Source organism: Chiloscyllium plagiosum, chromosome 19 (genome assembly GCF_004010195.1).
Source record: "Chiloscyllium plagiosum isolate BGI_BamShark_2017 chromosome 19, ASM401019v2, whole genome shotgun sequence".
NCBI lineage: Eukaryota > Metazoa > Chordata > Chondrichthyes > Orectolobiformes > Hemiscylliidae > Chiloscyllium > Chiloscyllium plagiosum.
Window position 1 is genome coordinate 25,474,336 of NC_057728.1, and position 15,197 is coordinate 25,489,532.

At 38.8% G+C, this 15,197-nt stretch overlaps 1 protein-coding gene across 7 annotated transcripts in view; it reads left to right on the top strand.

Annotated features, from left to right (window-relative positions):
- The first annotated feature begins 2,614 nt into the window (after window positions 1–2,614).
- LOC122559603 (ADP-ribosylation factor GTPase-activating protein 3-like) overlaps window positions 2,615–15,197 on the top strand; it is a 65,380-nt gene continuing 52,797 nt past the window's right edge. For 6 of the 7 annotated variants that reach the window (XM_043709372.1, XM_043709375.1, XM_043709374.1 and 3 more), the window contains exons 1-3: window positions 9,804–9,866; window positions 10,134–10,252; window positions 13,870–13,942. In XM_043709372.1, the coding sequence (XP_043565307.1) occupies window positions 9,813–9,866; window positions 10,134–10,252; window positions 13,870–13,942 (246 nt within the window). In that variant the 5' untranslated portion in view covers window positions 9,804–9,812. Of the gene's footprint in view, window positions 2,675–9,803; window positions 9,867–10,133; window positions 10,253–13,869; window positions 13,943–15,197 lie in introns of those variants that run through there. The other variant, XM_043709373.1, reaches the window with a different exon arrangement.

Here is a 15,197-nt window from a genome sequence, read left to right on the forward strand (position 1 = left end):
TGTCTGAGATGGTCCAGGTGAACTTAAGATAAGGGTGGAAGGTGTTAGTGAAGTTGGTGAACTGTTCATGGGCGCACGAGGTGGCACCAATACAGTCATCAATGTAGCGGATGAAAGGTTGGGGGTTGGTGTCTGTGTAACTGCAGAAGATGGAATGTTCCACCTACCTGACGAAGAGACAGGCATAGCTGGGGCCAAAATGGGTGTCCGTGGCTACCCCTTTGGGCTGTAGGAAGATTCAAAGGAGAAGTTGTTGAGGGTGAGGACCAGTTCCGCCAATTGAATATGAGTGTGTCAGTTGAGCAATACTCGTTGGCCTTCGCCATGATGGATGGATGTGTATAGGGACTGGATGTCCATGGTGAAGGTGATTATTGTTAATGGTTCTACCCAAATTTATTGAGTATCATGACTGGACTTCTCACTAACTTGAGTTGTCTCTCCAAAAGTAAACTGGTATTATAATTCGTTGAAGTGCTCTACATTTGCAGGATTTTGATGTGCCTAAAGAAGCAATGTCAGGCCTTCCTAAATGTTAGAGGGGTGGGGTGGATGGTGGTAGTGGTCTGCAAGCTACAAGTGGAATATTGAGATCCAGGACAGTAATGCCTGCTGTGGCATTCAGACAAAGTTACAAGTGAGGAATTACCTGATTTTCGGTGCTCAAAATGAAGTCACTTTGGGAAAAGGTAAGTAGTTACATTTAGGAGACACCTAAATTCTCTTACTACTACATAGGCAATGTATTAGATTAGATTAGATTCCCTACAGTGTGGAAACAGGCCCTTCGGCCCAACACCAACTGTCCGAAGAGTAACCCACCCAGACCCATTTCTGTCTGACTAAAGCACCTAACACTATGAGCAATTTAGCATGGCCAATTCACCTGACCTGCACATCTTTAGACTGTGGGAGGAAACCGGAGCACCCGGAGGAAACCCACAGACACGGGGAGAATGTGCAAACTCCACACAGTCACCAAGGCTGGAATCGAACCTTGGACCCTAGTGCTGTGAGGCAGCAGTGCTAACTGTGCTACCCACATATTATGGTATGTTTTTTGCGTGTGAAAAAAAGCCACACTTTCTGCTCTTTGCTATTTGGTTTTGTCCTGCAACTTTCAGTCCACACTGGGATTTTAATTTACAGGCACCAGTTGCCCTCTGGTCTTGCCTATTGATTAAATAAATTTACTGAACACGAGGGAACCTGCTGCTTTAATTTTAAATTTGGCTGTCTTTCTTGGATATGTAGTCATTTATTCAACAAATCTATTCACTTTAAAGTATGTTTTTAATTTTTTGGGGTGGTATCAGTTTTACACAAAATCACACTTTCCAACAAAAGTAAAATATTCTTTATCCTTTTTGACCTGTCAGCAACCTTTTATCATGTTTGGACCTATTGTCCTTTTGCAACACTACACCACCTTCATCCAGTTAAATTGAACTGTGTTCACCGGTTCCAATCTTATCTATCCAATCATAGCCACAAAATCACTTGCAAAGACTTCTTTTCATGCTTTCCCACAGATAACTCTAGTGTCTTCTCAGGGTTTATCCTTCACTCCGATTCTAATCAGCACGCTGTCCCTGGCAACATCAAAAAAATCAATTTCCAGATGTACACTGACTGATTGCTCTACTTCAGCACCACTTCTCTCTATTCCTCCCTGTTGGTTAATTATCAGACCACGTACTGATAACCATTCTGGACAAACATTTTGTGAAGACCCAAGTCATTCATCTTATTTTCCACCATAAACTGCACACTCCTAGCTATTGACTCTACAAACTCTGGCAATTGCTGTAGTTGAACAGATTGTCTGCAACCTCTGTGTCATACCTTACCTCAGGATGAGCTTCCAAACACTCATTTATGTTCAAACACTTAACCTCATGCAGTTCTGCTCTGCTTCAGTTCATTGCTGAATCCCTCAACTAGGGACGGGTAATAAAATGCTGGCCAACCAGTGATGTCCATGTCCCATGACTGAATTTATAAAAAAAACCCTGTGCTGCTTTGAGAGTTGATGCTTAATTTTAATTGTGACTACTCTAAGTCACAGAAATGGCAAAAATGGTCGGTAGTGCATCTGTTTACTCTCAGGAAACCAGAGACGAGCACACACTAGAGTTCCAGTGGATTAAAATGTACAAAAGATTGCACAGATAAACAACTTTGACAAAGGCAGGCACATGAACAGTGAGATTTCACTACATCCAAAACTTTCATCAAGGCCCATTCAGCTATCACCCAGTGCTTGTAATCTACATCATTGCATAATTGGGAGCCAGTTTTAAAATTTTCCTCCTTGTTTTAAGATCTCTCCAAAGTCCCATCTCTAATCTAGTCCACCAGCCCCTCCCCAGAACCTTCATATGTATATTCTTGATCATTCAAATTGTAATTTCTCCAACTTTGGTGACAAGGATTCAATTATCTAGGTCCAAAACTCTGCAATTCTGTCCCTCATTTTTTCTTCAAGGTACCATGTGATAACCATAATAAGGCCCGTGGAAAATCACTAATCTCTTTGTGGAGCTCATTAAGTACGAGTTTTCTTGGCAACAGGCAATGTCTGTCCAACTGGACTCATCACCTAGTTCTTTTTAAAGCAGACGCAGGGATGGGTTTGCAGAACTGTCTTGGACTGGGACTAGCCTTTGTACGCGTGAGTAGTGGTTCTCTTTTGGTGTTCAGCAATGAACAATGTTCCCTTCCAGTCAGGCATCCTGAATTATTACCTACCTTGATAAACTTTCTTTTGCACAAGCTTTTGGTCATTTACACTGAACCGTGTAAGCTGGCAATTTGTTGTTTAGAATTCTCATGAAATTCTTTGGGGTGTACTGTCACGTTATCGGTTTAATGTAAATATAAGTATTGGTTGATTCTTACAAGCGTACCACAGCCTTCTAAACTGCATTGTACTGAAGCTTCAATTCAGATGAACATGAATGACGTTATGTAAAGTGTGTGAATATGGAAAATTCTCAGGGTTCAAACAAAATTGAATCCAAGTCAATGGCTCACCCAGTGGATCACCACTCAATCATATATTCTAATTCATGATTTGGAGATGCCGGTGTTGGACTGGGGTGTACAAAGTTAAAAATCACAACACCAGGTTATAGTCCCAACAGGTTTAATTGGAAGCACACTAGCTTTCAGAGCGACGCTCCTTCATCAGGTGATTGACAATGTTGTATTATCTTCCAGGCTGGGCATCAACAGTAAATATCTGCAACTATTCTCCTGTGTTTTTCAGAAAAAGCATACAGCCAATTAAAGTTCACCTGACCCTAATCTCAACTCTCAATTGCAGTAAAGAAAAATACATTAAAACTAATGAGGGTCTCTGCAGGAGTAAGGGTTAAGTACTAACAGTCCTAAATTATTAGTCCTTTATCCTGAGACTGTACCCTAAGGTTTTAAATTACTCAAACAGATGAAACAGTCTTCCAGGGTCTACTCTGTCAAGCCCTCTCAGAATCCTGTATATTCCAATAAAATTGCTTCTCATTCTTATATACAAAAGAATATAGATCCATTTACTCACCCTCTTATCGTTGAACTTTTACTGTATCTGTTCGCACACACACGCATTTTCCTTAAATATGGGGGTCAAGAAATTGTACACAGTATTCTAGGCATAGTCTTACTAAAGTCCTTTGGACTACAATTGCTACAATTATATTAAGACTTATTCATGAGATCACAAGCCATATTGTCTCCCTAATTGCTTGAGCTAACTTTCTGTATTCCTCCTGTAATATAGGAACACATACGAGGCTCAATGAGCATGAACATTTACAAATACCACACCATTTGAAATAGTCAGAGTCATAGAGGTGTACAGCATGGAAACAGACCCTTCGGTCCAACCCATCCATGCCGACCAGATAGCCCAACCCAATCTAGTCCCACCTGCCAGCGCCCGGCCCATATCCCTCCAAACCCTTCCTATTCATATACCATCCAAATGCCTCTTAAATGTTGCAATTGTACCAGCCTCCACCACGTCCTCTGGCAGCTCATTCCATACATACCACCCTTTGTGTGAAAAAATTGCCCCTGAGGTCTCTTTTATATCTTTCCCCTCTCACTCTAAACCTATGCCCTCTAGTTGTGGACTCCCCAACCCCAGGGAAAAGACTTTGCCAATTTACCCTATCCGTGTCCCTCATAATTTTGCAAACCTCTATATGACTTAAAGTTAATAACTTCACACTTTTCTGCATTATACTCCATCTGCCACCTTGTCCCCAATTCACTTAACCTGGTCCATATCTTTTTGCAATCTGTGTGCTCACAGTTTATTTTTCACCTCACTTTGCATCAAAACAAATTGCGGTACATTATTCCATGGCTCTTCACTTAATTCATGAATGATGATTGTAAAAACTGAGGTTCCAGCACCTATCTTTGCAACACTCCACTAATTACTGCCTGCCAACGTGAAGATGTTTCATTTACAGCAACTCTGCCTCCTTTACGCAAACAAATCCACCATTCATACATGGTACTCCAATTCTGCCAGCTCTTTCCTTGTCTAATCATCTTTTCTGTGGCACCTAATTTTTTTTAGAATCAATGTATAATATTGTACATGTTCTAGATCTCCATAATGTGAACTTATTTTACTGGGTTATTTTGTAGTAGAGTAAATTCCTATAGGAAAAAAGTTACTTGAACATAATTCTGTGAGAATGATAAGTTTTGGACAGTAGTAGGTAAGGTACTTAACTTGACAGAAGAAGTGCTTGTTTTGGATCATTTTTGTTCTAAAACAACAATTGAAGCCAATTGTTGAGAATTTCAGTGAAAGGTATGTGATAGTGTACGGATATATCATTTGAATGTTTTTATGTGCACATGTTGGATGTATGTGTAATTTGATTCTCGTGTTCCAAAAGCTTAAACAAATGAAGATGTTAGCAGAATGAGGCAATTGGAATTTGAAAACTTTGGTCTTGTGTCATTGGGATGCCAATGAATGGATTTCAGACTTATTACTTCTATTTTACTGAAAATGATAAAGTGACCTGCCTAAGGTGAGGCAACCAAGATGATGTTGTTGAAAGTATATGCTCTTTTCATGTCTAAAATTAATTTTGAATCCAAATAGGAGTATATTTAAGAATATATATTTGAGTATATTTAAAAATAAACAGTTAGAATTATATGTCCAGTATATAATTTGTATTATTGTTAGTTTGTATTAAACTGACTAATTGTTTCTTGTGTTTTATACTTTTGACATTCTAACTGGAAATCGGCAATCGTATATTGAAATATTGTTTCTTAACATTGCCCAAACTTCTCTTTCTGTGACTTAAAATTTCTGAGAATCTGTGCAAAATTGGAATAGAATTGATTTATTGTAACCTAATGAAGGTTAAATTGGCATGTTAGTGTATTGTAAGAGAATGGTAGATCGAGACCTCCCAATTTTGATGGAAGTGACAAGGAAAGAAAGAATGTGGGAGAAATAGAAATGCTGTTAATGGAATGTGTTTTTGACTTAGTAAAACATCTCAGTGCTTCATAGAAACACTATCAAGTGTGCCATCAACTACATGGGGCAGGAGTGGGGTGTGGTTTTATAAAGAAGGAGGTGATTGAGATAAGAACGTGCAAGACCATGGAGAAATTTTCAAGGCAAGGTTGAAAGTTTTGATATCAAGGCATTGGTTGACAGGGAGTCAATGTAGGTCAGCAGGCCCAGGGAATAGGATTTGATGTGAGGTAAAACATGTTTTGAATAATCTCAAGTTTACAGGGAGCAGAATGTGGAAGATCAACCAGGGTGCATTGACATAGTCCGACCGAGAGGTAACAAAGGCGTGATCAAGGGTTGCAACAGCAGATGAGCCAAGACAATGGTGATACCTGGTGATGTTAAAAGGTGAAAACAGGTGATGTTAATGGTGGCACAAATGAGATTGGAAACTTACCCAGAGATCAAATGTAACACACAGGTTGAAAACAGACTGACTTAATCTCCAAACTGTTGTAGGGAGAAAAATGGAATCAGTTTCTAGGGAACAGAGTTTGGAGCAAACTTCACTCTTTCCAGTATTTGGCTATGAGCTAGAAAGCAGCATTATAAGAGGCTTTGAAAGAGGTGTCCAAGAATAAAGCACTAGATCTAAAGAGAGGAAAAATTTCTTTTGATATATTTAAATTGATGAGGGATAATCCTGAATCCCATAACTCATTCTGTTGTTCAAAAAAAGATGAAATTTCTTGTCTTATTGGTTATGTAACTAATATAGTAATTGAGTGATTGATGGTGATCAGCATTATTGTGCAAATGACAAGTTTTCATCTTTGTTCTTTAAATATATTGCACTGTAAATGCAGACGTAATCTCAACTCTAGATCAGGTTTGGAATAAATATAATAAATATATCATGGTTTGTTTGCATATTGGAGTCTTTTGCTAAGGCTCTTCCTTACCAACTGGGTCATATTTAAAGGACTTTCTGTCTGAACAAGTTGCGTCATAATATTTTAGAAATATCAACAAGACTATGCTATCAGTTGATACTGACAGAAGATGATCTGATTTTAAATATCTATATGGATTTAACATGAACTGTCCATCAATATTGCCTTGTACTGTCCCAAAGAATCAACATCAGAGGTTACTGTCTCGCCAGAGATGGTGTCATATGCAATTCAAAATGGAAAGGGTAAATTCCATTGGGGAGAATAAAAGCAATGTCATACTAATTTAATCTCAAAAGTCTGACTAGCACTTCTCTGTATCATGTATTCCATGTGATACCATACAAGGTATCATGACTAATGCTATTTGTGCACCAACAAGCAGTTGCTTGAAATAGAGAGCACCTGTTGCTGAAAACAGCACTGAGTAGCTAAGTTTGTCATATATAATGGCTACCATCAAAATAGAATGTTACAACACCAGGAGGGTATTCAATTCATTGTCTTGTTAGCTCACTGTAAGAGTACTCCACGTAGTTCAATTTCTCTTCCTTTTTCCTATATACAATAATTTTCTTTCCAAAATATTTATCCACAATCTTTTCAAAAGCTTTTCTGGTATGCTATATCTGCAGCCACTACACAGAAAATGTTCTGCCTTCCCTTTCCTGACCATTGGAAATAATCTTTCCCCATTTTCACTATCTGTGTCTATTCATTTTGAACAACTCTATCTCATCTCCACTTGATCTTCATTGCTTTCTTGAAAGGACTCCAGTTTCTTCAGTCAATTCTGGTAGCTAAAGCCTTTCAAACATTTATAGTAATAAATCTCTTCAGCATTCTCTCTTTTTGGCCATAGCATCTTTCCAAATACAGGACCCCTAAAAACCAACTTTTATTTCTGTAGCACCTCTAACAAACCTCCTAAGGTGCTTTACAAGAATGTTGTTGAGCTAAATTTGACACTGAGCTACAAGGCTATATTTGAGCAAACAAAAAAAAGCTTGGTCAAAGATGTGGGTTCCAATGGAAGACTTAAGAGAGGAAATTTTGAAAGGTTTATGTATTTGAACCTCTTGGTTGCTCTCAGTCTGTACTCCTTGTAAAATGTTGTCCAGTATAACTGTCAATTGATCGAGTCATCTTGTTCTTCCCAAAGTGCAAAATCTGATATTTATACGTGTTAACTTTCACTGCAAATCCATCACTTCGCATTTTATAAAAAGGAACAAATCTGACTTTTATTTAATGGATCAGAATTTGAGATCCCATTTGCTGTACATCAGCTAGTATACCTTTATTTCCAGCATGATTAAACCCATGCTGATTGATCAGGTTCTTTTCTGTCTATAAGAATGATCCTCTTTTGTCATCATTCTACTTGAGATTATAGTGTTATTACATAGGTATTAAACTAATCAACGCAATGGAGAACTTGAAGGATTACTTCCCCTGTGTGAAAAAGTTGTTCCTCGGATCCCTTTTTAAATCATTCCCACTTATCATAAGCCTATACCCTCTAAACCCTTCCCTGTGTTGGGAAATAGACCTTGGCTATTCACCCTATTTATGCCTCATTTTACAAACCTCCATAAGATTACCCCTCAGCCTTCAACGCTCCAGGGGGAAAAATGCTGCAACCTATTCCGTCTCTCCTTTTAACTCAAACCCTCCAATCCTGGCAACATCTTTGTAAATCTTTTCTGAACCCTTTCAAGTTTGGTAACATCTTTCCTACACAAGGGAGACTGATTATACAGTAAGGATGGCTTCATAATGTCTTTAAGTGGGTTCTCAGTTAATAAATACTGTATAAAGCCATTGGAGAAAGTGCCACAAGAATGCATGGATTCCTGTGATATGAGATACCGCTACCTTTCAGATTTGATATTGTGAATGAGTGAAGTAAAGTTAACCAAGAATATATCAGAATATATAATTGTGAAATAATAACTGCCCTGGGCTTGAAACAACTGCATGAAATAAAACCAGTCCTCATAATTTGAGCATGATACCCCAGGATGAGTCAGACTTATGAGTGAATTTGGTCCACTCTTGCTAATCCATCAGAGGTGTGTTACATACATAGTGACAGCATTCTCTTCCTCTTTCCTCCTCCTTCAACCCTTCCTTCCCTCCCTCCTCCGTAAGATTATATATACTCTCTGCTGTTTTTATTTTGATTCATTTTTCATCAGTGTTATAAAGTTTCATTTTGGTATTTTCTGACAGCCTAATCTGTTGGTGCATGTATTGCATAATGGTAAGTGTCAGATTTGTTATTGATAATGAGTTAAATATTGGGAGAAATGTTGAGTACATGCCAGATATTTCCCAAAGAGCAAGGAGTACAAATCAATGTGCCATGTTATTGAGAGTTTCCACAATGTAATTCTAAAGTGACACGTCTTGGAAAAACTTTAGACTCTATCTCAGTATCAAGCAAACTGAGGGGAAATTTAGAGAAGCCAGAAATCATGGCCTGGATTTGCTGATGGCCAGATAGTTGTTTCTGCAACATAAATGGAATTTGTGCCCCAGGAACCTATGGAATCCCCATTGTAACAGACGTCAAGGGTATGGCATGGGATGTTGAAGATTCCAGTTGGCAAAACCCTGAACCTCACGCCCTCCAAATGAATCCATTTAAATCTGAGAACTTGGAGGGTCCTGCTATATTCAAAGTGCTGAGAATCTAAACCGGATTCCTTGCCTGCTCCCCCTCCTCAGACATCCTCCTTTCCCTGACCTAACCCTCTTATCTTACATTGTTACCCTTTCAATGGCGCTGTTAACGTGGCTGTCTATGCCGATGAACTCTTAAATTATAGAATACGGTTGTGATAAAGATGTGTCTTGACTTTCCCCAATTATCCTCTACTACAAGGACCTGGTGGATTTCAGGTATGCTGTACATTTCTGAAGAAGACCGGCAGGAGGCTGGAAATACACAGTAAGCCAGGCAGCATCAGGAGGTGCAGAAGTCAACGTTTTGGGTGTACCCCTTCTTCAGGACTGTATTTCTGAAGGAGCAGTGGTCAGAATCTCCTGTCAGAAATATGGAGCTCTGTCATAACAAAAAAAAAGTAAGGGTGGAGTGGCAATCTGAATGTGATTGGCCCATCATTTTAGAAAACTGCAGGTGTAGAATTAGAAACACCTGTCCCTTTGTAAATTTAATGACTCCTAGCATGTCATTGATTTCTCTTTTTTTTTTCATCAAGCTGTGTGTGTTGAGTCCGAGGCCTACACTCTGAATCTCACCTCTTAATACTTGAGCTCTTTCTGCTTTACATCAACTAAAACCTTAGGTTCACTTTCTTACTGAATGCCAATTTCTCATTTCACACCTAATGTTTCCTAGGATACAGGAATTTATCCATGAATTGATAAGTATTGACACAAATGTAATTGTGTTAATTAGATTTCAGTCAAACAAGAGGTTATAGATTAAATTCTAATTTAAATGATCTTTAAAATCAACAAAAATTTTCTAGTCTTGGAGGAATGAGAACGATCTCAGCTATTAGATTGGATTAGATTACTTGCTGATCTAGTTTCTGTTTATGGGAACATTGGTCTGAGGGTTTGTTTAAATGTTTTCTAGGAGTGATTAAGATATACAAGAAATGAGTAGTGGATTGCGTTGACTGTTTTAACTTTTAATTTTTCAGACTTGCTTTGACTGTTCAACCAAGAACCCAACCTGGGCGAGTATAACCTATGGCGTCTTTCTCTGTATTGACTGTTCGGGGACGCATCGATCACTCGGTGTTCACTTGAGTTTTATCAGGTACCATACCTTCTAGGAAAGCAATGTACAGAGTGTATGAAATATAAAGAATGAGTTTAACCTTTTTTAACAATCTTTTAGGTTGGTTATTTCTTGCATTCATGCAAATATCATATTTGCTTAATTTGCTTAATTACTTTTTTAAAAAATGACCTGTTTTAAGATATGTTCAGTTGACAACTTCACTCAAGCAAAGATGACTACAATGTAACATTGAAATATTATGCAAATCGTTTGATTTTGAGATGGAGATTCATTGGACAAAGTAAATGTTCTTTCATTCGTGGCATATGGATGTCGGTGCGAGGCCAGCATTTGTTGCCCATTCGACGTTGCACTTGAATTCATTGACTTGCTAGCATTCCAGAGGGTAGCTAAGAGTTAAGTACACTGCTGTGGATCTGGTGTCATCTGTAGGTCAGACCAGGTAGGGATGCGATGCAGCCCTGGATCTCTTTAGAAGCAACACAGGAATTAACAAATCAGAAATAACAAAATCTGGTTGTCTTACAATGTAGTTTCACACATTGTATTTTAAGTATGCAAATTTAACACATTCTTTATTATACTCCACTGAATGTGATTGCTGCTGGCGGCTGCTGCTGCTTGGAAAATCTGGCCACATGAATTAATCAGATGTTTTTATTCTAACAGTTCATGGTCACTGGAGTTATATTCCACATTAATTAATTGCAGTTAAATTTCTCTAGCAGCCATCATGGTAATAGAAACCAAAGCATTAGTTTGCCTCTGGATTACTGGACCAGAGGTGTCTCCCCCACCCCCCCTTCCCCCACCACCAGTGCCACCATCTTGCCATGTAACTATAGCTTTACTCTAGTAGTTTGAGTAGTGTCTGTAGATGCATGCAGTACTGACCTGCAGGTGAGCATCATAATCAAGAATGAGTAAGCGGTGACCAGAAGTGTACTCTGCAGTCGTCTCCCTAGCTTTTGCCAAAATCTACAGTGAGAAACAGACACACCCATCTCAGTACTACCTTTTTCTTTAAATACATTATTAAAACATATCACTTGCAACTCCTTTCTCATATTAGGAGTATACAGATGAACTCTGGTGATTATTCATCCATACAAAAAGGGACACCTCAGTTTGAAAAGCTTGTGAACCAATGCTTTACTTATTGTATGATGGAGGATAGTAATGGGAAGTTGTTCGTTGAGTCCGAGGAGATGGGGGAAGCGCTAAATGAATATGTTTTGGCAATATTCATACTGGGAAAAGGCGAGGAGAATACGGAGATGCAGGCTACTAGACTAGACGGGATTGAAGTTCACAAGGAGGGAGTGTTAGCGATTCTGGAAAGTGTGAAAATAGATAAGTCCCCTGGGCCAGATGGGATTTATCTGAGGATTCTCTGGGAAGCCAGGAGGAAATTGCAGACCCAATTTCCTTTGGCTTTGATCTTTTGTCCTCATTTTCTCCAGGAATAGTGCCAGAAGACAGGAGGACAGCAAATGTTGTCCCCTTGTTTAAGAAGGGGAGTAGAGCCAACCCTGGTAATTATTGACCAGCGAGCCTTCCTTCGGTTGTGGGTAAAGTGTTGGAAAAGTTTGAGAGAGAGGATTTATAATCATCTAGAGAGGAATATGTTGATTAGGGATAGTGAACACGGTTTTATGAAGGGTAGGCTGTGCCTCACAATCCTTATTGAGTTCTTTTTGAGATGGTGACCAAACAGGTGAATGAAGGTAAAGACGTTGATGTGCTCTGTATGGATTTCAGTAAAGCGTTTGATGAGGTTCCCTGTGGTAGGCTATTACACAAAACATGGATGCATGGGATTGAGGGTGATTTAGCGGTTTGGGTCCTGAAATTGGCTTGTTCAAAGAAGACAGGGTGGTGGTTGATGGGAAATGTTCATCTTGGAGTTCAGTTACTACGGGTGCACTACAAGGATCTGTTTGGGGCTACTGCTGATTGTCATTTTTATAAATGACCTTGATGAGGGCATAGAAGGATGACATTGTGGATAGTACTGAAGGATGTTGCGGGTTACAGAGGGACATAGATAAGCTGCAGAATTGGGCTGAGAAGTGGCAAATGGAATTTAATATAGAAAAGGGTGAGGTGATTCACTTTGGAAGGAGCAATAGGAATGCAGAGTACTGGGCTAATTGCAAGATTCTTGGTAGTGTAGATGAGCAGAAAGAGCTAGGTGTCCATGTACATAGATCCCTGAAAGTTGCCACCAAGGTTGGTAGTATTGTTTAAAATGCGTACAGAGTGTTAGCTTTTATTGGTGGAGGAATTGACCTTTCAGAGCCACAAGGTCATGCTGCAGCTGTACAAAACTCTAGTGTGGCCGCACTTGGAGTATTGCATACAGTTCTGGTCACCGCATTATAGGGATGGGGTGGAGAGTGAGAGCCTTTTGCCTTGCGTGGAGATGGCTAGCAGGAGGGGAGATAGCTTTAAATTTCGTGATGATAGATTTAGGATAGATGTCAGAGTTAGTTTCTTTACACAGTAGTAGGGACGTGGGACGCATGCCTGCAAATGCCAATTTTAAGGGCATTTAAGTGGTCACTGGATAAATATATGGATGAAAATGGAATATTGTAGGATAGATAGACTTCAGATTGGTTCCACAGGTCGGTGCAACATCGAGGGCCAAAAGGCCTGTACTGCACTGTAATATTCTGAGGTCACTGGAGTACTGCAGCCAAGATACCAGGAGGGTGAGATTGCATAAGTGAAAGATAGTATCCCAGGATCAAGTCAGATGTGCTGAAGAAAACAGTTTGTGGTTCTGAAATGTACTGAAGTTCTAGACTTCTGAATGAATTCTTAATTTTCATTTAAACCATGCAACTTTTTCACGCAGAGGGTGGTACGTGTATGGAATGAGCTGCCAGAGGATGTGGTGGAGGCTGGTACAATTGCAACATTTAAGAGGCGTTTGGATGGGTATATGAATAGGAAGAGTTTGGAGGGATATGGGCCGGGAGCTGGCAGGTGGACTAGATTGGGTTGGGATATATGGACGGGTTGGACCGAAGGGTCTGTTTCCGTGCTGTACATCTCTATGACTCTATGGTGAAACATTAAAGTCAATTTGAGAACAAAGGTTGAAAAGAGGAAAATGTGAAATGTTGGTGCAATGATCTGTAATTTGATTAAAAGAAAAGGAGGGTATAATTAGAAATTAGCGAAATGGAGAGCATGTTGATAGCTGAGGTAGGGGATAAATAGGGCCAAAATTGAAACAAAACTGCTCACAAAATTAGATAGGTTCCAGTGTTCTGGAGGAATGAAGTAGCAGGAAACATTCCCCACCATTACTCAGCATGGATATGAAGAGTTATACATGAAACATTGACTTGTCTATCCATTGATGCTGTATGTCTCCAACACTTTGCTATAATTTGCAGACTTTTGATTTTTATCTGAATGTTGAATCCTTTTTTTGTGGCATTTGTGCTGGTGATTTTTATGGAACTAACTAAGATGAGGGAATATAATTTAGAAAATAGACTAAATATTAAAATGCAATGATCACTGGTGATTTTTAAATAAACTATAAATGGAAGCCACTTTGCAATGTGTTGGGCTACTTTCCTTTAATTTTTTTAAATTATTATTTCATCTTCCAGATCTACAGAACTGGATTCTAATTGGTCCTGGTTTCAGCTAAGATCTATGCAACTTGGTGGAAATGCAAATGCTGTAAGTAAAATAAAAAATAATTGTCACCTTTTCAAAACTTGTGTTCTAATTAGTTAACTGCCGGTTGATATCTGTTTTGTGAATTTTTGTACTCTGGTTTTGGAAGCTTGTATTTTACAAAAGGTTAATATAAGCCTAATTTTCTTTCCACTATAGTAAGGCTATAACAGTAGCACAAGGAAGATGTATGAGGTATCTTGGCTACAACAATATCCATCACAAAAGATAAATCAGCTTAAGTCCCTGAATCACATTGGAAGCATTTAATTTCAGTAGAGAAGGTGGCAGAAATCTTAAATTACACTTCCTTGAATGTACTGTGACCAATGTAAATTCTAAAAAGCATACATGTGTGTGTTATCACTTGAAGAATTTCTGCAGAATATTTATGATATGGAAAGTTTTAAAAAATGCCGAGTGCAATCCCTTATGTACTGTAATTACTTTCTGAAGTAATATTATTGTCGTAGTACTTAATTTATTAATACTAAAATGCTTAAGAGGGGATAAAATATACTTAAGACAATATCTTCAATATTGTGTCGTTCTAGTGTGATATTCTGGATTCATTATTTGAAACTGCTATCTCTACAGCTGCCCGTGATAGATCTCCAACTGTAACTTGACTTGAGTGTTTTCTAGCTGACAGTAGTCTCTCTAGATGCAATCCAGGAATTAACAAATCAGAAATAACAAACTTGAATCGTTTTACAATGTTTTCACACACCATATTTACACACGTTTCATTTCTCTTGTATGGGCCACCGAAATGCAAATTATGGCACTGTGTATTCTGCAATTGACTGTTCCATGAGCAAATAAATAACAAAGTAAATAGAAGAGAAATTGCTATGGTATAAAAATTGTTATAAGAGTTTGATAAATAACTAACTTGCATAACGGAATCAGCAAGGTGATGGCCTAATGGTGTTACTGCTAGACAATTAGTCCAGAAATTTCTGGACTAAATGTTCTGGGGATCTGGATTTGAATCCTGCCAAAGCAGATAGTAGAATTTGAATTCTATATATTTTTTAAAAATCTGGAATTAAGAATCCAGTGATAATGATGAAACCATTGTCAATTGTCAGGAAAAGTCCATCTGGTTCAGTAAATGTCCTGCAGGTTCAGTAAATGTCCTGCAAGGAAGGAAACCTACCATCCTCACCACCTCTAGCCTACATGTGACTCCAGACACATAGCAGCATAGTTGACTCTCGACTGCCCTCTGAACTGGCCTTGCATGCCACTCTGT